The sequence below is a fragment of the Pomacea canaliculata genome, linkage group LG6 (genome assembly GCF_003073045.1).
Source record: "Pomacea canaliculata isolate SZHN2017 linkage group LG6, ASM307304v1, whole genome shotgun sequence".
Taxonomy (NCBI): domain Eukaryota; kingdom Metazoa; phylum Mollusca; class Gastropoda; order Architaenioglossa; family Ampullariidae; genus Pomacea; species Pomacea canaliculata.
Window position 1 is genome coordinate 30,536,809 of NC_037595.1, and position 23,871 is coordinate 30,560,679.

A 23,871-nucleotide genomic window follows, 5' to 3' on the forward strand; every position below is an offset into this window, starting at 1 on the left:
GAAGCATCTCACAAAGGTCTGCTCTTTGTAATTTCCAACAAAACTGCCGACAGCTTATGTACAGTTTGAATAAAATCTTCTGTCTAAAACACGATGTTGGTATCGCAAAGCTACTTTTACTCCCTATCCTCGGGACTATGTTGCTTTTTTAAAACTATGGCTATTACATGTACGAGGGTCGTTTAAAAAGTTCTAAGCCTCATCCGGAAGGAGTTGCAGAAACAAGACAGTTTTTCACAATTTTTCTATATAGTCCCCCTTGACATCAATGGACTTGGTCCCACGATGATCAAGCTTTCATCCTAAGCTTTCACAGGACTAACAAAGCCCCGCTGTTGGTCAGGCGCCATTCATCGCAGTCCCACCTTCATCAAATAAAGGATGTCTGTACAAGCGCACTCTAATGCTTCACATTGTCAGATTTCCTTACTCCCTTATTACTTTTAGTCTTCATTCATTAGTCTTCAAAGGTTCATTTTAAAACAATGACTTTGTATATGTACCAAGCAGAATTAGTTCATATAGTTCTTGTCGAGTACAAACAACACCAAGAAGCGATTTATTGCTGAATAAATGTCTACATTTATTACACCTGTACATGTGAGCAAGTTTGGTATACAGCCAATTACAAAATACCTGTACAGTGGTCAGAGAAACTGGCAAGCAGTACGGTAGAGAACAGCACACATCAGTGGAGATAAAAGACTAAATAATAAGGAAACACTCTTGTGTACAGTAGTAGTAGTAGAGTGCTACGAATCCACTCTTTCTGGCTGTTGTGCTAGGGTCATGAACAAGAGTTGTGATGTACAGCTATCTCACATGTGCGTACACGTAGATGCACCAGCATGCATGTGTGTGCGTGCGTGGGCGGACACGTGCATGCTAATGAGTGTGCGCATAAATGAAAGAAGTGGTTAAAAAAAAAAAAACAACTTTCAAAATCTGGCATCCAATGACCCTTCCCCCCAAAACTGAACATGATGCATGTGGCAAAAAGAAACACGATAACCATCTGACGTTTTTCAGAAATACAGTTCTGTCTGGGTTTTGCTTTCTTACTCGAGATTTGCCTTATTCAAAAAAAAAAAAAAAAAAAAACACACTGAAGTTTCAAGGTGAGAACACAATATCAAGTGACAAACAAAAAAGGAACCCCGATAAAACACACGTAAACACGTACATGCAATGCACGCCAACATGCACGCACACGGTAATGCAGTATTCACACAAAACATCAGTTTGTAGCAACACCAAGCACCAGACAGTAAACGTCAACAGGCGGAACCCGCAGGTCAGGTTCAAATCCCCAATCTGGCACCCGAATTCAATTTGGAAGGGAAGGTGAGTGATGAGAGTACTGAGGGCTGGACCATATTTTCGGGTTCCTGGCCAGAGAGGCAGGGAGTGTCAGTCTTCTTGCCCGTCACCATGGCGACTACAATAAACTCGTCCCTGGCACAACCGCTAACCTTCGCTTCCTCATCTGTATGCAACTAATCTGCCCCGTTATCCTCAAGTCATCCCAGGACCCTACAAAACGTGTCCACAATCTAAGTAGACAACGAGCGCAAACAAGTGCTTTGACAGTAACCTGCTCCTCTTTCTGAGATATACACTTTGAGAGACCGCAGACTACTAGCCGAGGTCCTGCAGTCCAACGCACTAAAATCGGCACACACACTGAGCCGTGTCTGGTCCAAGACTGAGCCATGTGGACAAGAGATGTAGCCGGTACACTGTAGGCAAGGTATGAACAGTAGTTATGCCAAGTGAAAAGACTTTTGCAGGTGCATGTGTTTACTTGAAATATCTTACCCACATGCATGAAGCTGATAGTAAAGAATGCAGCAAAACTTTCTTTTTGAAATTTTACAAAACATAGTTGTTTTAGTTAAGTATTCTACCCAAAACAATGAATGCAGGCCACCCAAATGCACGAAGATGTGCATGGCTTTAGTAATGATATTCAAAATATATCCAACACTCCCACAGAACCTGTTCACCAGATGTTCCAGCTCGATGAATTCACTCAGTATTTGCTGAAAACCATGTCTGTCGAACATAAATATCACACTTCCTTTCACTCAACTCCAGAACACTGTTTCACAGCCAAGATTCACAAAGCCTGCAACAATAGGAGTTTGTCAGATGTGAGTTACTGCACTTCACAATATCACATTTATCCTAGGTTCTCACTATACCCATTAGAGTGCTTTGTTTGCCTGTAGTCCTCCCTACAGTTGCTAAGTAAGCTATACTGTGTGAGGCCTAAAACTGTTGGAAAATAAAAACATCAAATGAATGTTGATGTTTGAAATATGGTAACTTCTAGCCATGATTCCCATGGACCGATCAATTTAAAAAAAAAATCTAATCAAAATCAAAGTCAGCACATTCTGACGGATGTTAACTAGCTATTTACAACAAAGCCACACCACTTGCAACACTTTTTTTATGATCAAAATCTGAAATTTGAATGGGAACTGTATATCAGAAATGCAGAGTAAAACAATTTTTCTTTCTGAGTGACCACACAATTCAACCAGCTAAAGTACAGTTGTTCTCTTTGTAGTTACAAAACTAATGCCATCCTGAATATTTTACAATAAATGACAAAAACTCAGTTGCAACCACAGCTAAAATCAAGACTTTTTTTCTGTTGCACAATTACAGAATTCCCAAAGCCAGAAACTGAGATGCAGATCTTTAAGAGGTGAGATAAAAATGTGGGGACAAGATGTGCTAAAGATACAGGGACATTTTTTACAAGTTTTTTCCCCTTATTTTCATCACCACTCACAAAAAGACAGCTAGTACATAAATATTGTGACAATTCATTTAGCCTAGAGCATCCTCTTCAATGCCTGTAATATTAAGACCCAGCTCTTTACCCCCAGATCTTAAGTTTACTTTTAAATACCTTGTCTTTGAAGGAGACAAACTTGTTATAAGTGTATGCTATGGCACCTGCCTTCATACAATCAATAAAAGGCCAAGGTCCCACAGCAAGTAGCATCTGTGGGAACTATGTTCACTATGTCTTGGCATGAAAAAGTGAAATTCTTCTCTAACCTTTCATTGTCCTTTACCTTCCCTGATCAAAATCAGCGACTTAGCACAGCAGGAAGGGCAAGAAAAGATTTGCAGTCACATGACCAAGTGAACTTGAAACCAGCAACATGCTCCATAGCATCAGAATATGAGACATTTCCAAATAACATCCTATTAAGCATTTCTTCTTGCTCATTCTTCGAGGAATATTTTACAATTTTAAAATCATAAACAACTTCTTTTACTAACTTCTATGAAAAATTATAAAATACAACTGAATTTTATTCACCCAAATTGTCTCAAAGATTTGGGTTAAGTGCTTCTAAGTGAAAAAAAGTCCTGGACAATGAATTATTCATTTCACATACTGATATATGTATAAGCAATAGCCAAGATCTAGAGTATGCTCTAAATTCATTACATTAACTAATATTTAACATAATTTTCTTAAAGTCTTCTACAGGTGTAGCCCTTTTAAGACCAACCGTATGTCCCACAATATCACAGACTCTTCCCTCGCATCTTCTACAACAATTGTTTTCTTACCAGCAGGAGCCAGAACCAGAGAAAACTCACACTCCATGCTGTGAGTGCACAAATCTATTCAAGAAACAATACCAGACAAATTTTTATTCCTTAATCAATCCATGAGTATTTATAATCTTTTTAAAATTTGCCAACTGTTGTCAACAGTTCTGGCTTAATTCTTTATTCTAATCATACTGTTAATAAAAATGCTCTCCCTTTCAAAGGAAAAAAAGCAGCAACTTACAAAATAATTATGACCTGATCCATCTTCCCGACAGATCGTTACAGAGATTTTAAAAAAGCCGCATTGGGGCAACAGTCCAGCTGTCTCAACCAATAAAGACAAGAGTACAGTGAGATGACCCTAAACGACCCATGGCATGAATAGCATCTCCAAAGAGATCAAGACAAAAGTATTTACTACTCCTAATATTTGGTAGAAAACGGCAGAAATATGTACAATATACAATATCAAAAAGAATGCACATGCATACAAACTGCTGCACTGAAAGATGATAATAATAAAGTTTTAAATCAATAGATTAAAATGTGTGCTGCACTCATTCATTGCACCCCAATGTACACACACACACCTATCTACCCCCTCACACACACACACCCTATCTACCCACACACACACAGAACATTTATTATTTCACTCTCTAAATGAGAGAATACCATGTTTACCAAAGGCAAGCCAGGCACGATCAGACCTGTTGCTGATGTGTCAAACAATTCTTGATGTTACAAGAACTACTGTTCTTGGAAACATTTCATAGAACATATCCTACTGTCTAGAAACTATGACTTCTGATTAACATAATACACCAGATAAACTTGTCTATAGCAAGTAAACAGGTTTGTGGAGCAAATATTATGGAACACAAGTAGTATCATCATCATTTATAATGCAAATTATTATTGTTTGCAGAAGCCAACAAAATACAGAAAGCAAAACTAAACTTTTTAAATATTCCCAACAATCTTAAGTGCAAAGATCTTTAACATCCACTGAAATAATATAAGGTAAATTATTAAAGCTTCGCTACAAAATAAAGGTTTTTTTTTCTTATAAACATTACACTCTCTGGTAATCCTCATTTGCCTTTTGTTTTATCACCTGCAGTCAATAGCCTAAGTCTGTGCATAGCAGTAATGCCAAAGCTGGACTCTAGAAACTTTTGATTGAAAACTAGTTTTGCACCTGATAATATGGGAACAAGACAATACACAATTATACAAGTGTTGTTACTTTGCTACACTTATATGTATAGCAGCAGCTGCAACAGTATCACCTTTAACAAGTGCTATTTTATCTACATGGCACACGCTTTAACTTACTTGATTCCACATAGCCTAGCAGTGCATGTGTGATTTCAATCAGAGGATTATAAATCAGAGCAACACGACAAATACAGGATGGTTGAAGGCAATAGCGTTGAAAGTTTTGAAGCTGGATGGGGAGAATCAAGGCTATTATTTCTCCTCTGCATCCAGCTTTCACCACAAGCCTGTAACCGTGCAGAAGAGAGCATGAGTCCCATGAAACAGCCACATATCCATTACTAAGAGCAATTCTTTGCAGAGAAGACAACTCTTATCAATCACAATTATCATCTACAATTGCACACATTTATGCCCTAGCAAGCTAAAGCTGAATACATTCTTGTTTCAAGACATTATAGCAGGTTTATAACTGCTGTATCCAACCTAAAACTTCTGACCACACTACTCTATCCCCTATACACTGCTCTATCCCATACACACTACCAGTTTTACAAATGATACTCATGAGTTCCTGTAGCTCGCTCGATACAGTTAACAGAAACATGAACCAGGAAATGCCCAACAAAGTCAGTAAGAAGTACTTTAGACATTTTCAAAATGCTCTCCTCTGGTTACCTGCCATTCTGTGCAGTCTCTGATCACAATCATACAGCAGAACATCACAACAGACATTCTGCAACAACAAAATGACACGCAGCCATTTTACTCCAAACAGATGGAGTGAGAGAAACTGCAAACCAATATTCTTGCCATCTGCATATCCAAAACATAAGATGAAAAAAGAAACCACACAAATCTGAAGAAAAGCATGCGTTTCACACAAAGACCTTTCATTGTTGTGAAAGTTACAACTGCTAAGTGCTGGTAGCTGTTGGTCTCTCTCAATAGCTGTTTTTCTGTTTCACCCCCACCCACTCCAATGACTTCACTTTTCTGGTTACTTTTTAGTCATGCACTTAGCTCTTTAGAGAAAGAAGAAAACATGGAAACAAATAAAGAAAAAATTCAGAGGCTGCTCACTAAACTGAAACTCTGTCAGATACTTGAAAAGCACAAGTATGAGTCGAGGGAACCAACTGACTTAATTGGCATCTTAAAAAAAAACCCATCAACATTCTTCTTCTATCCCACGAGGTTACTGGATGTCTTCAAACACTTTGTAGCTAATATTATCTTGCATTCTATTATCAACTATTCAGATATAAATAAAATGCCAACATCAAGAACATATAATGCCACCTGCTGGTGCACACCTGGCAGTGACACATGGGCATGCTTGCATAAACCTTGGATTGAGTGAAGGCAAGTGAGCACAGCAGCTGTCCTTACTAGTTATCAGACATCTGGACTCAGACACTCTTCCAAATGGCATTTTTCTTTTCATTCAAAATCATATAAGCTTTACTGCATGTGACCGACTCAAGTGGCACCTCGTCTCCATCCAGTTTTAGCTTCAGTTAAGCTAGTTCACTCAGACAGCAGATATAACACTTGTATACACTTTGACTTGTATTGGATTAAGTAAGGTCAGCTTGCAAACAAAGATATAGGCTGGCCAGATCTCTATAACCTGAAAATTTCACAGATCCTGGTCCACTTCTGTGCTTGCTGTCAGTTCACATCTGAAGTCAAAACAGCAAACATGGTCAGATTTGTTCCATATTTATCAACAGCTGTTTTGTCAGTCTGACTCCCAATTGTCCTCCTCTGCAGACCCTGCATCATCCTCTTCTTCGTCACTATCCTCAATTACTCGCCGACGCATATCTCGTGCTCTTTCCATCAAAGCTTGAATGTCAAATCCTCCAGCAAATGACTGCTTCTTTTTCTCCTCCCGTGCCTCAACTTTTCGAAGACGCTTGTTTCCTGTTAAAAAGTAAGGTTATTGTGAATGAGACTCCTTTTTCCTCCAAACTTAAACAGCTGCACAAAAAAACCTTGTGAAAGTTAAGTTTCATGCATACATTTTGCTTCTCCAAGTGTGCACACACACACATATTTATGTCTTTATGTTTGTACTGTATTGTGTTATCCTTGCAGAACTGCATGTCAGCTTGAAAGATATGAAGAGAGGCGTGATGTTCCAGTTTTAACTTTTAATATATAAATTGCCTGTTACATAGTATATAAAACGTGCACTCCCTTAGACATATAGAGCACATATATAACAATTTTTTTGTGTGCAATTTTTAATCTTATTAACTTACTGTCCACTTGAATGATTTCTGCTAGCAAGGCACTACGGTCAGTGCCCTGTGGCGCCTGCTTGGGGTCATCACGACCACCAGTGGAAGTGGAACCTGAGGACACAGATGCGGAGTCCACTTGGTCTGCAGGCCCATTCATAATGCCCTGAAACATGGGTGGCGGTGGTGGGGGAAGGGGAGGCGGTGGTGGTGGGGGTGGAGGTGGTTCAGCAATGGGCTGGGGTATCATGGGAGGGGATGGAGGTGGTGGTGGTAAGTGTGTATAAGCGTCTGTCACCAGTCCATCTAAGATGGGTGGTGGAGGAGAAGGCGGGGGTGGTGGGAGTTGTTCTGGAGTTGCACGCAGTGGTGAGGATGAATGCACCGGAGGCTGCCGAGCTGGAGAGGAGCGCTGAGAGCCTTTCTGAACCCTATTCATACCAGGAGAACCCATGCTTTCTGGCAGACTTGGGGGCTGAGGAGGTGGGTACTGCTGGATTGTGACCTGCTGGTCCTCCAGTTGAGGTGGTGGTAGTGGAGGAGGTGGAAGAGATTCTCGTGACCCTGGACTCTGCCCCCGTATAGGTGGAGGAGCAGGTGGGGGTGCAGAAGGTCGGCCCTGAGGACTACCAAGATTACGCAGGTTTGACTGCCTGTTATTGTGCAGGTTACGTGAGTGTTCAGGGGAATAAGGAGCATTGGCCGACGAAGTGGTGTGGGCATCATGATTGGGATAGCCAATAGGGACTGCACTGGCATTGTGTTGGATATCCATCTGAGATGGTGGCATAGGATTGTAGTGGTTGCTGGGAAGCTCTGTGCCCTGCGGAAAATTTGAGTACTGCTGCGTGTAAGGCCCATTAGCTATGGGCTCATGGCCATCAATGTACTGCGGTTGTGTCTGGTTTGAATGCTGGTACTGATTAGAATGTGGAGCATGGTTAACTTTGAGTGAGGCTGGCCGAGGAGATATAGGCTGCACCTGATGGTCAGGATGGAGCTGGGAACCAGGTTGTGGAAGCGCAGCGGTGTCCCTCATATTCTGCACTTCCTTCGGTTGTCCATGAATACGCTCATGAACATTACCCACCTGTCACAATTTATTACATTACAGTTAAAGAGGCAGCTGTCTGTCCTTACATTGTTTCTACAACTACCTTTTAATTGTCAGCAGTCATTTTCCAACATTGTGAAAATGAAAAAAGGAAATTCTGGGCCACACTGCCTTGTTAAAAAAAACAAAGCCATTCAAGCAGCCATCTCTTAAAGTAAATTAATCTGCGTATAAATCATACACTACACTCTATTTTGAATACACTGCTGACAATGACATTCTTAAAAACATCCACTTGTTTTGTAGTAAACAAAGGTAACACTGGGTGTTATGCAAAGGATAGCATGAAGATGGTCAAGAAGGCATCCAATCCTAGATTATAACCAACAACTTTATCCCTGTTATTGTGGAAGATGAAGTGTGCAAACAGATGCAAGCTAAGGTAATGAATACCTGATAATCTGAGAATTCCACTCCCTGTGCTTGCTGCTTCCATTTCTCTTTGCTGTTTTGAATCTCCCGTGGTCTTCTCTGCTCTACATGTGTACGAGGCCTCTGCAATGACATGTTTAGAAACTTATCATGTCCAACCCCACAGCACATTAGTATGTCAAACAAAGCGACCTAAAAAACCCAAGTAGCAGAAAATAATATTTCTTAAAGATGACATTTCAAGTAATAACTTTTACAGACTGGGTAATCACCTACTGAGAAAGACTATATATGCTGTAAGCAATCCAGCTGAGAAACAGGAGTGTGTCACATAATTAAAGTAGCCATTAAGTTATCCTGTGTAAAAGGCAAAGGTGTTAGTGTTTACTGCCTTTGGCCTGGGAAATGCTGGCCCTAAAGGTTAACAAAAGAGAAACATGCCCATAGCAGATACTCACGTCTGACCACTGAAAGCTCAGTATCTTGAACAATGGTGAGGCTGTGTCTGTATGTAAAAGCTTGCAAACTGTTAGCAGTCCTAGTTCTTATTATGAGTTCTTAGTATAAGAGAATTATAGTGTATACAAAGCACAAAATGGTTATTCTTACTCGTCGTCGTTCACGCTTTTTGCTGAGTTCAGTCTTGTTCTCCTGGATTTGCTTGTCCATTTCCTGTACCCACAACTCCACAAAATAGGTGGGATCTGTGTAGAACTTCATACTGTCTTTTCCATCCTCCCTATATTGACAGAAACAATAACATTCTACTCAATTCTTCAAAATAAAGAGGCAATTAAAACAAAATGTACTATTGGCAAAACTTTAGTCTGTCCTGAAGTACTTACCGCTCTTCTAACAATGAGAAAAATCTTACATCTGTGACAATGCACTAATTCAGATTTGCCAAGTATATGGGTATGCTTGACTTAATTGGTAGTTTGTGAACCCATAGTTTACAAACAAGGATATCACTCGTTCTGAATATCTGTTGTTACTTAAAAAAATATTCAGCATGGTTATAGCCCTATATCTCTTAACTACATTCAGAAAGAAACATAAATGATCATCTAAATCTTAAGGTAATTGGGGCTTATTCTTCCTCCTCCTTTTTTATTTTGAAGACAGTTTTTTTTCTTAAAATGTAAAGCTGACAGAATAGTAATAAATATCAAAACTCTGGCACCTGAACGTGTTTAGTTTATCAAGTGCTGGTGGAGTGTCACATTTGCTGTAGATGTCAAGGATGGAGCGAGGAATAGTACTGCGCGAGATGACCTGCTGTTCCTTCATCACAGAGCTCTTAAAGGGCTTTCTCAAGTGAATGTCCTGCAGATTTACTAGATAACAAAATCGTTTTGGTAAATTAATCCTCAGAGTGTTGGACGTGTTTTAACTATTAAAATATCCTTCATGTCAGTATATTAAAATGTTTTCAACACCACTTATGTTCTGCATGCAAAAACAATTAAAATTTTTATCATTGTCTGCCAGAGTGTCTGCTGAGTTAATCTAAATATTGATAGTAAAGTAAAAATGTACTTTTTATCATACAGAATATCTGGATCATAGATTAATGTAATTATTCAAAATCAATAATTATTTTATAACTGAAAGGAAACGGCATTTTTGTTGGCTAAGCATTTTAAAAGACTATTTATATAATATAGAATGTAGCAAACTGCAAACTAATTAAGATGCACAAATGACAATAACAAAAAACTTTTCTGAAATAATCATAGGCCACAATCATAATCATAGGTCCAGCCTTGTGCATTTTATTCCCAATGTATTCAAAGACAAATGTAAGAACTAACCTTCTTCAACTGTTGCATTCAACTGTGTAACTTTCTCTTGCACATCTTCTATGCGACGCTGAAGCTGTGTGGCTCGACTGAAGACAGCTATGGTTTCTTGTGATAACTCGCAAAACATATCTTCTGCATGCTTGCTCAGGCTACTGAGCTCACGGATCACATTCGCAAGTGTGTGGTTTGTCACACACTCCAGCTCATTGCGGATGCTCTGATAGAAAAAAAAAGTAACATTTATAATAGTAATAATATTTATACATACCTCCCAAAGACAGGGAAACACATGGCATGAATGCAACAACAACAAAATAATTGATTACACCCAAATGACTCTGTCCATCCAATCAGCCCATACACTATAACATGCACCTGACATAAAACCATTACAACTGAACACAGTTACCCATATATCAAATGCATACAGCAATTAAAAAAAAAAGTGTGGAAGTGAGAAGGGTGGCACACAAATTGGAAGAGAACAGTTTATACGGAAGAGAACAGTTTTTAAAGACTTTAAGAAGCAGTCTGTAATGTTGGCTAGAGAAAGGCAAGCTGTTTCAGACTACACGGCAAAGACAAGACAGTGATGTCCCTGACTTTTCCTTTACCAATGGGAAATCATGTCTAAAATATGAAGAGTTAGTTCACCATTAGATCTTCAGTCAAGCAAAACAATGTAAGAATAAGCATGACTGGGCTAAAGTGAAAATGACAAAGAAAACCACTATGATATGACTTTAAAGAGCTTTAGTTACCAAAAAAAAAAAAAAAAAACACTTGAATTTATAGGTCCCTGAAGTTATTGTTCCTCAAATGAAAGCAGATTAGATGATCTCCCTACTCTCCCTATTATCTGCTGGTACCTTCCTGGTACTTGCTATCATAATACTGACCATACAAAAGTGGAGCTCAGATAAACTGGTGAGCATGTAGCTGATACTGGCACTTTTTTTAAAAAGGGTTACTGTGCACCCTTCAAACTATATTTCTTATAGTTTCACAAATAATTAGTATAATGATGACTAATCTGTATAAATTATACATTCACTTTTATTATAATTATTAATTATTGAGATCATATACCAAAAGGAGTTCTAGAAATGTTTAGAAATTGTAGAAGTGGGGAAACTGACAAATAATAAAAAAAATTCTATAAATAGTTTAGGTCTGTAAAAAATTTATAGAACTAGAGCTATAGAACTAAAACTAGTTTCCTGCTGAATTTTTTAGTCTTACAAACCTGTGAAGGTACATGAACCCGGCTGATGTTGACCGGTTCAATAATGCGTTTTGTCAGCGGCATTTTCCTGGCTACTTAACAAGCAGCCAAAATTGCTTGAGAAGTCTTATCCTGCAATAAATAAAGACATTTGTTAAAAGTAAAAGTAAAGGGGAAAAAACCAACCAAAACTGCAAAATCCCCTTCCCATTTCCAATGTGCACTCTGTGATATTTCTTTAGACACTGATATAAGTAGGTAAAAGATAATAATAATACTAATATGTATGATTTAAATAGCACATATGCTCATGACAAGTATGAGACATGGACAGAATAGGAAGAACAATAGGAGACATAGCTATGCAGACAAGCAATAAAGACAAACATAGAAGACATAAAAAGGAATCAGGGAACTAACAGAATGGTGTGTATCATAAATCTGCAGAGAAAGACAAGCAAGCGGACTAGTCAACTACCACAATGATATACAACTATGGTGATTCGTGTCAGGAGTAACGCTTATGGAACAGATGTGTTTTTAGTGCATGTTTAAATCATTCGATATAGCGAGTTCCACTGTTTTGCAGCACAGTAACTAAAAATCCAGTGACCATGTGTGGTTGTTCTGGTGGCTGGGATAGAGAGCATGTTGTCATCAGATGAACAGCAGAGTAGTTTGGCTGGTATGTAGGGGAAGGGAAGGTCAGAGAAACAGTAGGATGTTTGACTTGACGAACACAGTCTGGGGTTCTATCGATTAGACAGGAGTTGAACCAGAGATTATGTAGAAGATCCAAAGAGTGGTTCGACAGTGTGAAATGCAGCAGACAGGTCAACCAGAGTTAAGGCAAAAACACTGTTGAGAGCAATAATATGTCTGTGGTTAATTTGATAAGAGTAGTTTCAATACTGTGAAAAGGCTGATTGATATGCAAACTGAGGAAGGAGGTGGTGTTCCTGTAAGTAATTTCACAGCTAAATCAAAACCACTTTCTCTATTATCTTAGAGAAATAAAGGCATGTTTGAAATTGGACAGTAGTTGTTTAACACATTAATGTCAAGTGTGGACTTCTTAAAAAGTGTTCTCGTCCTAAATAAAGGTAGTAAAACACCTGTTAACAAACTGAAAGTAACAATATTTAAGACAGGAAGTAAAAACATTTAAGCATTCTAGAAGAAGGCTTGTGGGCACTGGATCAAACTAGCAAGTTGTTGGTTTAGCTCTGAGAATAATCACCTTCGCATCAGCGACTGGTCGAACTCAGTAAGACAGCATCTGGGGAGAACACTGCAAGAGATGTTGTCATGTGCATCAAGTCTAAGGATGATTATATGTCTTCAATCTTACTAGTGAAAGAGTCACAGAAAATTTGTGGTAGCTGTGAAGTAGGGTAAGCAGTAGGCAGAGGTATTGTAATGATAAGTCCAGTCATTCGATTGCATATATCAAACAGCTTCTTGGAAGAGGTGCAGTTAATTATTGTTGACTGAAGATAAGTTGTTTCGTGGTGTTTTAGATTGCTCTGTGGATGGTGAGTCCAGTCTTCAGCCAAACATGTTTAGCTTGCCAAGTGTGCTTCAGATGACAAAGTTTGACTTCAAAACACTAAGGCATGATCATCAATAACATTAACACCAATAATATTAAGGACACAATCTAATAGTCCAGCGCTCGATGCAGTTATGATTTGAAAGCTCGTTTATCAATTCTGCAAAGAGAATGAGTCCAAACACTGATGTCGATGATACAATCCAGTTTAATCAATATACAATAGTGGTCAGACAAGAGATCTTGAAGAACATGGACTGACTGCACTAACTGATCATCAGGTTGATGTATGATCCAGTCTAAGTTGTATTCTCTTTTGTGTGTTGGTTGTTACAACGACTGCATGAAACAGAAGGTGTGCAGTATTTCTGACATTTTGACAGTGGGTGTCAAGATGAGACGCAGTGTTGAAAAGCACATTAATATCCTCAAGAAGTATATAGGGGGATAGGGGAAGTCCGCTGAGTATGCAATGTTATAATCAAGTAGATAATAACATTCAGAGAAAAAAGGCAGAGACTGTTTATTCTTGTTGCTATGAAGGGGTCTTTAGATGTGGAGCAGGAGCACTGAACAAAAATGGAGCCAAAAAAGAGAGTATAAATTGAAAAGATATATGCGAGAATGATAACGCAGTTGTGAATGACAGGTACTTAGCAAATGATGATCTGTAGATGATAGCAATGCCACCTCCACCTGAACTGAAAAGATTTTAGGCAGTAGTCCACTGGAATTAGATGGACACACATACTGTCATCACCTTGTATTATAAGCCAGAAAATATCTAGGTGGCAGTCAGAAACAAACTCTACAATTCCAATTTGCTTCAGTGACTGGTGTGCTGACAAGACAGACTAAGCATTCAAAAAAAATCCCCCAAAAGAAGGAAGGGAATGTTCAAATGACCTGTGGGGGGAAACATGAATAAAGAGTTGAAAACACACAGCTTTCATAGTACTGGTCAGTATCAGGAATAGGTAAAGAGGGACACGAAAAAGACCTTGGCAGAGCAGGTGGTAAATTTTTTCAAAGGAACTGTTTATAAATAATTTAAAATTGTTCACTTTGAGAGAGAGAGGACAAAAGGAGAGGGAGGGAGAAGGGATCTTAGTAGCTGTCAGATATGAAGGAAGAGCTAAGTGGATCTAAAGCTACACAGATTGCAAATGCATGATCCTCATAAGCGGTCATTAGCTTTCCTGCTGCTTATTAAGCACCAGTAGCTTTACACTTTTGCTGTTTCACATTCTGTCCTGCCACACTAACAAGATTTTCTGGAAGCTTCACTAATTAGGGAAATGCTGATTGTGGAAACAGTGGTGGAGATGTGGTTGGTTCATTCTGCAGACTAAGGAAATTTGTGGTTAGTTTAAAAAGGCTCTCCAAATAGTGGGGTGAAAAAAATCCTAGGGAAAGAGACTAGCTTTAATGTCCCAAACCACAGGTTTGCTTGACTAATGTGGTCTCATGAGTCAGAGTACTGTGAAACATTACCCTATCCAGTTTCCCACCTTCCCTCTCTCTGGAGCATTAAATATGTCAACCAGCACAATGCAGAGTATACAAATCACATCTTAGTGAGGTGTCACTGTTTGCTCTTGAGCACATTTGAAATTCAAGCTAGCCTGACAGTGTGTCATGAGGCACAACTATTATTGCCGTTTGCGCCAGTGACAACAGAAGTTAAAAAGGGCAAAGTACTAGCCTCACCACTCAGTCTATTTAAAATGTGTATATATTGCCATATAGTCATGTCATGCCCCATCAGCGCCACTCAGAAACTAACTACATGGGAAAAGTACTCCCCACAGGACAAACTTCACTACTTCCTGAAATCTACTAATGGCAATGCATTGTTGTGATGTATCCTACTTCTTAAAATATAGCTTTGCTCATTCTTAAAGAAAAAAAAAATCACTAGGATGCAATTACCTCCTCCAACTGATGTTTAATATGCAAAAATATTAAAGTTCTTATAAATCCAAAACAGGAATTCAACAGTGAGTGGCACAAACCTCCAACATACTCTAATGGCTCCAAAATGAGAAACAAAACAACAACAGTAATGTACCAAAAGTCCTACTCCTGACCATGTCACCTTCCTTAATTAATGATCATATTATTAAAGGCTTACATTACTGCTTCCAATAGAATGACTCTAAATTATTCACATATAACACACCCCTCCTTGTCCTGGTTAGAAACATAACTGGGTTTTTTTCTTCTACCACTTGTTTACAAGCATCTATTTATCTCTACATTATATTGATAATGCACAATAAAGTGCTTCGCTAACTATTTACTTTGCATTCTCTCCAGACTTGAGTATTGTAATTCACTTTTTGCTGGATATTCTAGCTGCTTTTCAGTCCCTTCAGAAAAAAAAAAAACTTTACATTGCGCTGAATGCTTAATTTTTAGAACAATTGCCAGCCAAGTACTTTGACTTGCTGCTTGTCTAAGTATAAAATGGCACTCCCTTTGACAAAACCTGCTGACATACAGTGAGTTCCTTCCCTGCCACACTAATCTCTCTCTCTGCTACAAGGCTTCTGATGATAAACCACTGGCATGGTTATTAGTCATTCTCTAAGCACCTAAGCTTTGTAATTCTCTTGTTTCACATAAGGCTTTCTCCCTTTCACCCATGATGCACTTGCTGTAACTGTCATCAACACTTTTCTGTTCCTAGTGTGACTGTGCACCTTGATTCTTAGGATAGGCGCCTAGTAAATAATTATTTGAGTACTTTTAAAGAAAACCCACCCTCCATGTTTCAGAGTAAGAATATCACACAATCTCTCATCTGCCACTCTTCTCCACCCTCTAATGCAGATTGCACTGCTTTTGGATAGGTACACTTAGCTGTCTTCTAAGGCTCACAGTAGAATTTGAAAATGAGGTAAGCAGAATCTGATTATTCAGTCTATAATGTTATTTTAGCTTGCTTGATACCAAAAATAGTTCTGCAAAGACATCTGTAAGCATATAGAATATTGTTTAAAGGGCTGTGTAATGCCCCATTACACACCCTAACCCTGGCTGGATAGTTGTTTGGCGGCTGTACATCCGTCACTCCTCCCCTGCCTGCACCTGGGTGCCTACCCTTTCAAAGTACAGCAGCAGAACAGCACATGTGGACTCATTCCATTCTCTAGCCCCTCTCCTCCCCTGCCCTGCTTTTTTCCCATGGGTTTCCTCCCATGCTTCCAGCCCTGACTGACTGAGTTTCCTGTTTATTTCTGATAATTTCTATTTTTTAATAGCTCAACTCAGCCCCATTTCCTAGTATAAGGTATGAAACTGATAGTCACAAACATTTCACAATGCCACTAGAAAGTGTTTAGCAGCAGTATAGTTTACCATTACAAAGCTTTGAAATTAAGTATTGACAAGGTTCATGGTAACAGAGTTTACTGTTTTTGTTTTCAACATTTTAATTTAACTTTGAAAAGCCATAGTACAGACTGTTTCCAGAATTGTGAAAATAATGTTTTCTCATGTGGTCATTGCTTTGTTTCCATCAATTTTTTTTAAATTTTTAATGTTTACATTTTTACAGCAGTGATCCATACATGCAAATTCTTTCCCAAAAGACTTGATGAAATGTAAAATCTAGTTCTTCAGAGAAACTGTTACTTATTTTCTTTTAATCATTGTAGCAAAATGGTTTAAAATTCAATCTCTTCATTAACCTAAACAAGAATATAAGTAATTTAAACTGGTTTCATGGCAATAAATGAAAACAAACCCTAAATATTTTGATACTTTGTAGCTAATTTTTTTTTATTGCAAATGATGTAAGTAAATACTTGTTGATGTTTATTATTGTGAAAATAAAAAAACTTGATGTAACTGTCTACAGGAAATGAAAATGGAGATTGTAAATAGTCTTAAAGAAGGATGTAATGTATCCATGCATCATTCATCAAATGTAGGGGAAGCTATGACCTTAAATTTTTATCTTTTTACCCCTATGACTCAACAGTGGTGAAAGGGGCCCTGGTGCCCCCACCCAGCAATGGGTGGGTGCTAGTGTGATACCATGGCCCCTGTGTCAAGAGTTGGCAAGAAGGAAGGAGGCCCTAAAAGCCCCATTTCCCAATCTGCACTAGGGCAGGCACACTGCTTGTGCCTCAGGGCCAGTTTACTAAGAGCACCTTGCCCTAAGAACAAATGCGAGACTGGAGGTCTGGGCTATTGTTTGAGGCAAGTTTACTTGCATGCCCTCAGGTTCCTTGAACTTGCACTGTTAGGGGCTAGATTACTTGTAAGCCCTCCTATCACAGCCTTTTGTGCTTGTGTGAAGGTGTGCCACAAACAAGTACTAGAGGCAACTTTCTCCAAAAATAATAAAACGAATTGTATTAATCAACATGTATATCTAGGATTTTTTAAAAGACGGCACTTCAACTTTATTTTATAGTATGTCGCATCGCAGACATCCATAACATGAGCTTCATGGGAAAATACTTATGTTTTCAATAATTGGTAACAGAAGCAAACAAAATTTAGGAACATAACAAAATAAGGGCACTGAAATCAATGCAGTGAGAGAGTGCTTCATTTAAATAGTGCTTTGAAAAATACACCCTCAGAGTGGCCTCAAATGGGTAATATACCAAACATCAAACAGAGGAACCCCTGCCCCTCCCAACCTTGCCTGTTTCAAAAGCGATCTCATTATACTGGATCTGTGCTAATCACACAAATATTTACTCCATTAACAACAGGATGGCTTTTGCTTTGGCTGCCTGCAAGTTTTATTGTGGGATTTTGAAACCTCCCCAAATGTTACACTTTTTTTAGGCAGCACAAAATGCGACTTTCATTGGGTTGATTGCCGTCACCACTCTAAAAATTCTATTTGCTTGTAGGTCACAATGACTCTTGTACTCTTCTCTCAAATCTTTATCGTTTCAGACTATCTTTTCACTGACTGTCTTAATGATATAAGAGAACATACACACCTTTACACCTAAGTATCTACCTGTTACTGTTATTTTCATCTTTACTACCTCATCTGTATTGCTCTTTCCCCTTTTATTTCAACATGCAAACTACCACTAGAAAAAAAATCACACTCTGTAATACCCTACCCTAATATGTCCCACTATAAGAAACAAAATCTAAAAATTAGATAATAATGATACTAATAATAAGGTATTTATAAATCATCCATTTTTGCTACAGCAATTCATGGTGCACACACAAAATAACATGTGCAGGCATATCCACATACTAAACTTACTTAAAAGTAAGTTTTAAGAGCCATTTTGAAGGAAGTGAGATCTGGTTTCCCACGAATATGGAGTGACAGTTACTAAGAGGACTAGAGACGAAAAAACGAGCACGAAAGTAGAAGAGAAGTAGAGATTATGAGGCGGTGTGTAGATATGCGATAGGCGGGGCAGAGCCATTAAAACACTTGTAATATACCAATATAAAATTTACATCAAGTTATAACAAAGGATGTTAATTTTATACTGAATGCGTTTAGAAACTGGGAGCCAGTGGAGCATGAGACCGGCAGAGATGGTACTGGAACATATCTCGTTCTAGAAAATCTTTCCTATAATATTCCAATAATAAATGTACTTTAATCATTTTTACTTGAATAGTTCCTACCATGTGAAAGAATTCGGCTAACCCATTTTCCTTAAATAATATTTACACACTCTGTAACAGCTAAGTAATTATCAGCGTAGCATAAAATCTAAATAACAATTACTTTTCTACCTGCTAGCTCTGAGAATGACCAACTTGTAAAGATGCCAGGAAATACCTGTAGGTAGGTTGTTTGGGTTTTATACGGTGCTAGCAACTAAAGTTAAGGAGGGATAAACCTATAATCCAAGGGGAAAAAAACCTGTGATATTTAAAGTGTCTATTTAATCGGTCATAGGTCAAACAAATGACAAAATATGAAAATTCTCTTTTTTTTCCTCAAAGTTTTTATTTGACCAATAAAATTTGTTGTGTTATTTCTGCGATTTGGAGATTTTCTAGGATTTTATAAATGGGGTCCCCTCCAAGGAGAAGAAAGGTATTTTTCAGAGTAAAAATGGTGCTCATTAAATTCAAAATGAAAGCCTTTTCCCCAACTTCCCTTTTCCCCCTCTATAAATATAAATACATTACAACACAAAAAATTCACAATACAAAAAGCTCCAAGTCAGTGGATAAACAGAAGATTTCAAGATGGTAAGAGATCTCTCGTTGCTCACTGCAAAAACAAATGGTTCTAACCCCGTGGAAGGGTATTCAATTTTGTATAAATGCTTTTCATACCAAGATTCAACTGAATGTGTATTATTAGTTCACTGAACATAAATCGCAAAGAAAAATCTAAAGAAGTGGAATAACTGGAAAGAGAAGTGAAGGACAATGGCTCAGAAGAGAAGAAAGATTTACTGCCCACACACACACACACGGATGGACAGGACTCCTTTTTTGATCACTTCTTCTACACAGCTTACCATTCCCTATTTTAGTTTTATGCCCTAATTTCACAAGTCAAATTATGGATCAATACCTTCTTTTCAGATATAAAGTAGCCAGAATGTATATTTACCACTCTGACAAGAGACTAGAGAAAAAGCATTGCCTTCTAAGTAAAATAATTGTGCAACATATACATAAAAGTATCTACCTTTAAACAACATAAAAAGTCTACCACAGTAAAAGGAGACTATAGTCTTTTTTTTTTAATTAAACTAAACAAAGAAGAAACTAGCCTCCTCATCTGCAGAGTGTGATTAGATTTCCTTATCACTAGAGGCATGTATATATTGACCAGACCTTCATCCACAGGTCTTTTTCTTCAGCAACCATGTCCTTCCTCTCAAAGTATTAATAAGGTATAAGTGAAGAAAATATGGGAGGGAAGACAAATAGCTTACAAGTCTTTTGAATGTCTCAATGTAACCACAGAAATAAATAATGTCTATTACCAGCTGACCTAGTCACCTAGTACGCCAAAGTATAAGGTAATAGAAACTGTTCCTAAAATTGTCGTGAATCTTTCATTAACTCCAAGTTATTGAATAGAAAAGTCATGGACTTAGGATTCATTGACAGCACAATAACTTTTCTTCCCTGTTTTAGAATTCTACAACTAGTTTTTTCCCCCAGAGGAAATAAATCGTGTTTCACATTAGTCCAGGTCTTGTAGAATGGTGCAGAGGCACTCCCAAAAAGCCACATAAAACTGATAAACTTTGACTTTAGCTAACTAACCATTTATGACATGGATGGTGATAATCACATATTGTATAGACTGCGACCCAAGCTAAATTCCTGTAAGTAGCAGTGTCATTACAGCTTTATAAATATTATTACCTATGTCACATTACCTATTCCTTTAATTACACTGTATCGCTTTTTATAGTTTTATATAACCAGACTTATTACATAAAAAGACACAGAACACATACACATCAGATTACTAGAAACAAAGCTAGCACAATATCAAGAGACGTGTATTGAACACTTTTAGTGGCCATTTGAAAAAAAACCTTTTACTGGATGCATATACATTTATTTTAAGCACTGAAATTACACATTCAATCTACAAAAGAATGAATTATATCACCAACAGTTGGATTTTATAAGTTACAGGGGAAAAGGGAAGCAGGTATTGGCATTCTGGCATCATTAAGTCACACTCTTTCTCTCTGAAACTAGATTAGTCAATATTCCCCATTTTATGCTAAGGTCCAAAACAGTTATAAGGAAAGTGTTTATTTACTCAAAACATGGATAGAGATAAGCTGGCCAGCCAGTTTTAATGGTGTGCTAGATGCTATACGTTCTACCTTTAGTGAAGGCAAACTTATATTTACCGTTTATAAGATTTTGCTCATTCAAGTGACTAATTCCAAAAAAAAAAACCCAAACCGCATCTTAAAATTATAGAAATATACAGAAATATACAATTCTAAAAGAAAAGCTATGCACATCAACTAACCCAAATAAACCAGATTTCAAAATTGCAGTGGCAAAGTATCCCTAAATGAAAGCCAGCAAGATTGCAGAATGACTCAGAGACCACTTAACATTAGGCTAGTATCATATGAATGCAAGTATTATTGATTAGACCTTGGACTATGGAGGCAGGTCACATGGCTTAGGACTTAACCAATACTGATCTTAAGTACTACCTAGTCATTCTAAAGTAGGCCTGCGATTCTATAGCCACCAACTCATTATGCTATCGACTACAGTAATTGTGTGACCTTGAGTCACTGCAAGTTGATGCAACAACAGTCAGTATTAACCCCAAAATGACACTAAATATGAACTCAGGTTAGCCTTTCGTAACAACTGCAAAAAATAAGTACCAAATGACAGAAAAACAGAAAATCTGATTTAAAAATGATTCTGTGTAAACATGCAGGAACATAAGCAAAATACTCTTTATCATCATGCTTATTATGCTGCCTGTCTTATTCATAAGCTGATTCTAACCTCTCTGCATTTGCTGAAATCTACTGCTGCACTAGTCTTATTTAAACTGATGACAGTAGTTGTCTTCACTTTACCTCTGACACTAAGATTTATTATAATCAGCTTCTATTTCACAATATCAGTCTCCAGGACGGCAATGTCTGTCAAACAACATATGACTAGTGTGCTACTAATACATTTGTTTGATACTATTTTTTATTATCAACAAGAAGCTGCGAACAAATTCCTTAAAACACAATTTTCACCAGGGAATTTCTAACCTTTTCTCTCCAGGTCATAGCATTATGATATATAATCTCTCTAAATTAAAAGCATGAATGCATAAATATGCATACACAAATACACACACAGAATGCATGCATATGAGTGAACTGTTCTAAATCTATGCAACTTACAAGATGGTAAAGTCACATCATACAGCAATGCTGAAATCTGTAAATGTCCATGGGACTGGGATATGGTGCTATACAAATTGTATTATTATTATAAAACTGACTGGGATATAGTTAAATCACATTTATATTGTCAAAATGGTCACAGCTTTAACTTTTTTGTTACAAATGTTACAAAAGTCTTGTTTTAAAAACTACTCACATTTGAAGTAATCACATTACAAACTACTCAACTATTATGTCTAACCACCTCTTGCCCATCAGTTTTATTGATCCTACATAATACTAAGTTACTTATTACAAATACAATATGATTATTATTTTGTTGGCTATGTTTAATTTAACATCAATGACTTTTATAAGCTGACACATGATTAAAAAGATTTTTTAACATTTTTCTTTAAAAGCTAAGGAATGTTACTTTCAGCTGCTTAATTTTGTCTGATTTTTAAGGAAGTCAAACAATGTAGCACATCGCCACAAATAAAAAACACCAGAGAAGGTAAGTGAAAGAGATTACAGAACTGCTTTACAATCTCTCCTGATTTTTTTCAAAGCATACTTACAACCTGCTACAAGTGTGACATAATAATAACTGGATAGTAAATTGCATTTACAACTGTGCAAATTAAAATTTTTGCAAATATATATTGACTATAAGGTATGCATGCATGTATGCATACTATATGCACACATATCCATCCTTGTGTAAAGAGATGGGTGTAGATGTTTACACATCCCTGTGTGTTTGGCAATATGTGTGATTTTAACTCCTGATTTGTGAACATGATCAACACGAGGGAAGCTAATGGTATTATATCCTCAATAGCAGACACACGCAGACGATTTTTTTTTTTAAACAAGGGAAAGGTATCACAGAGAACTCACACTACATGTGTGCTTCTATTTCATGCAGTTGATCTCGGGCTATCGTTATCACCTTTCTTTCGTTTGATAACTCGATCATGCCTACTGTATACTGTATACAGTGCACACCAGCCAAATTAACGATATCGCCACGACAAACCTAAACGAGAGCAGTTACCAGAAGAAAAGAAAAGTTCTAGCAAATTAATCTTAAGTTAAAGAAACAATATTGCATTTTCAGCCATTCTCCCTATCCTGTTTATCTACGAGACACTGCAACAAGCGAAACAGCCAGTAGGCAGCAGACTACTGTCCTATGAGAAGTAGGGCACACCCACATAGTCCTCTAGTCCTTGTCTCTCAAAGCTGCTTAGAAAAGAACATAATAATTACGGCAGATAAACACTATAATAAAACTATTATACGTACCAATGACAGACGTAGTTACAGATTTCATGATGGAACATACAATGACACGGGTGGGTAGCTCATTTTCATTACGAATAGGAAGTATCAAAATGGCGATTTTCTCGCATGTTAACACGAGAAATCGCGAGACCCAAGCCCAAGGGGATGGAGGTTGGGGATGGTAACCGGCTCATAGTCAAGGCGGAACTGTGTGACCATAATTATCGACTTTTCCCCTTTCCCAGATATAATCAGCGTATTAAAATATGCATAATTACTAAATAGTGAAGACCTTAGCATTGGCTCGTATTAGTCGCTAAGAAAATGGAACGTGTAAGAATTAATACAGCATTTGTGAATAACATTATGCCACTTTTCAAAGTAATCAAACTATAAGTTAAAAAGGAAAGAAAAAAAAATGACATCAAAACTAATTCATGTCTCCTTTCGTAGACAATTTTCTTCTCATCGTCTTCGTTCACTAGATGTTACATCCGCGTTTAAGTACTATCGAAAACTCCCATGTACATACAACATAGATTAATTAAATTATCCAGTATTTAAAAAGTATAGAAACATGAAGTTATTTATCTAAAATATTAATTAAATATT

At 37.6% G+C, this 23,871-nt stretch overlaps 1 protein-coding gene across 2 annotated transcripts; it reads right to left on the bottom strand.

Annotated features, from left to right (window-relative positions):
• Positions 1–558: 558 nt before the first annotated feature.
• LOC112565636 (wiskott-Aldrich syndrome protein family member 2-like) lies at positions 559–23,437 on the bottom strand. Of its 2 annotated transcripts, none has more exons than XM_025241205.1 (8): positions 23,281–23,437; positions 11,593–11,703; positions 10,356–10,563; positions 9,725–9,878; positions 9,151–9,280; positions 8,563–8,664; positions 7,077–8,145; positions 559–6,735 (listed from the first exon to the last, which is right to left on the bottom strand). In XM_025241205.1, exons 2-8 carry the CDS (start codon positions 11,653–11,655, stop codon positions 6,551–6,553), a joined length of 1,911 nt encoding a protein of 636 aa, XP_025096990.1. In that variant the 5' UTR covers positions 11,656–11,703; positions 23,281–23,437; the 3' UTR covers positions 559–6,550. The 2 variants fall into 2 exon arrangements, with proteins under 2 accessions (XP_025096990.1, XP_025096991.1); XM_025241206.1 differs by lacking the exon at positions 23,281–23,437 and adding an exon at positions 12,812–12,945.
• Positions 23,438–23,871: the final 434 nt, after the last annotated feature.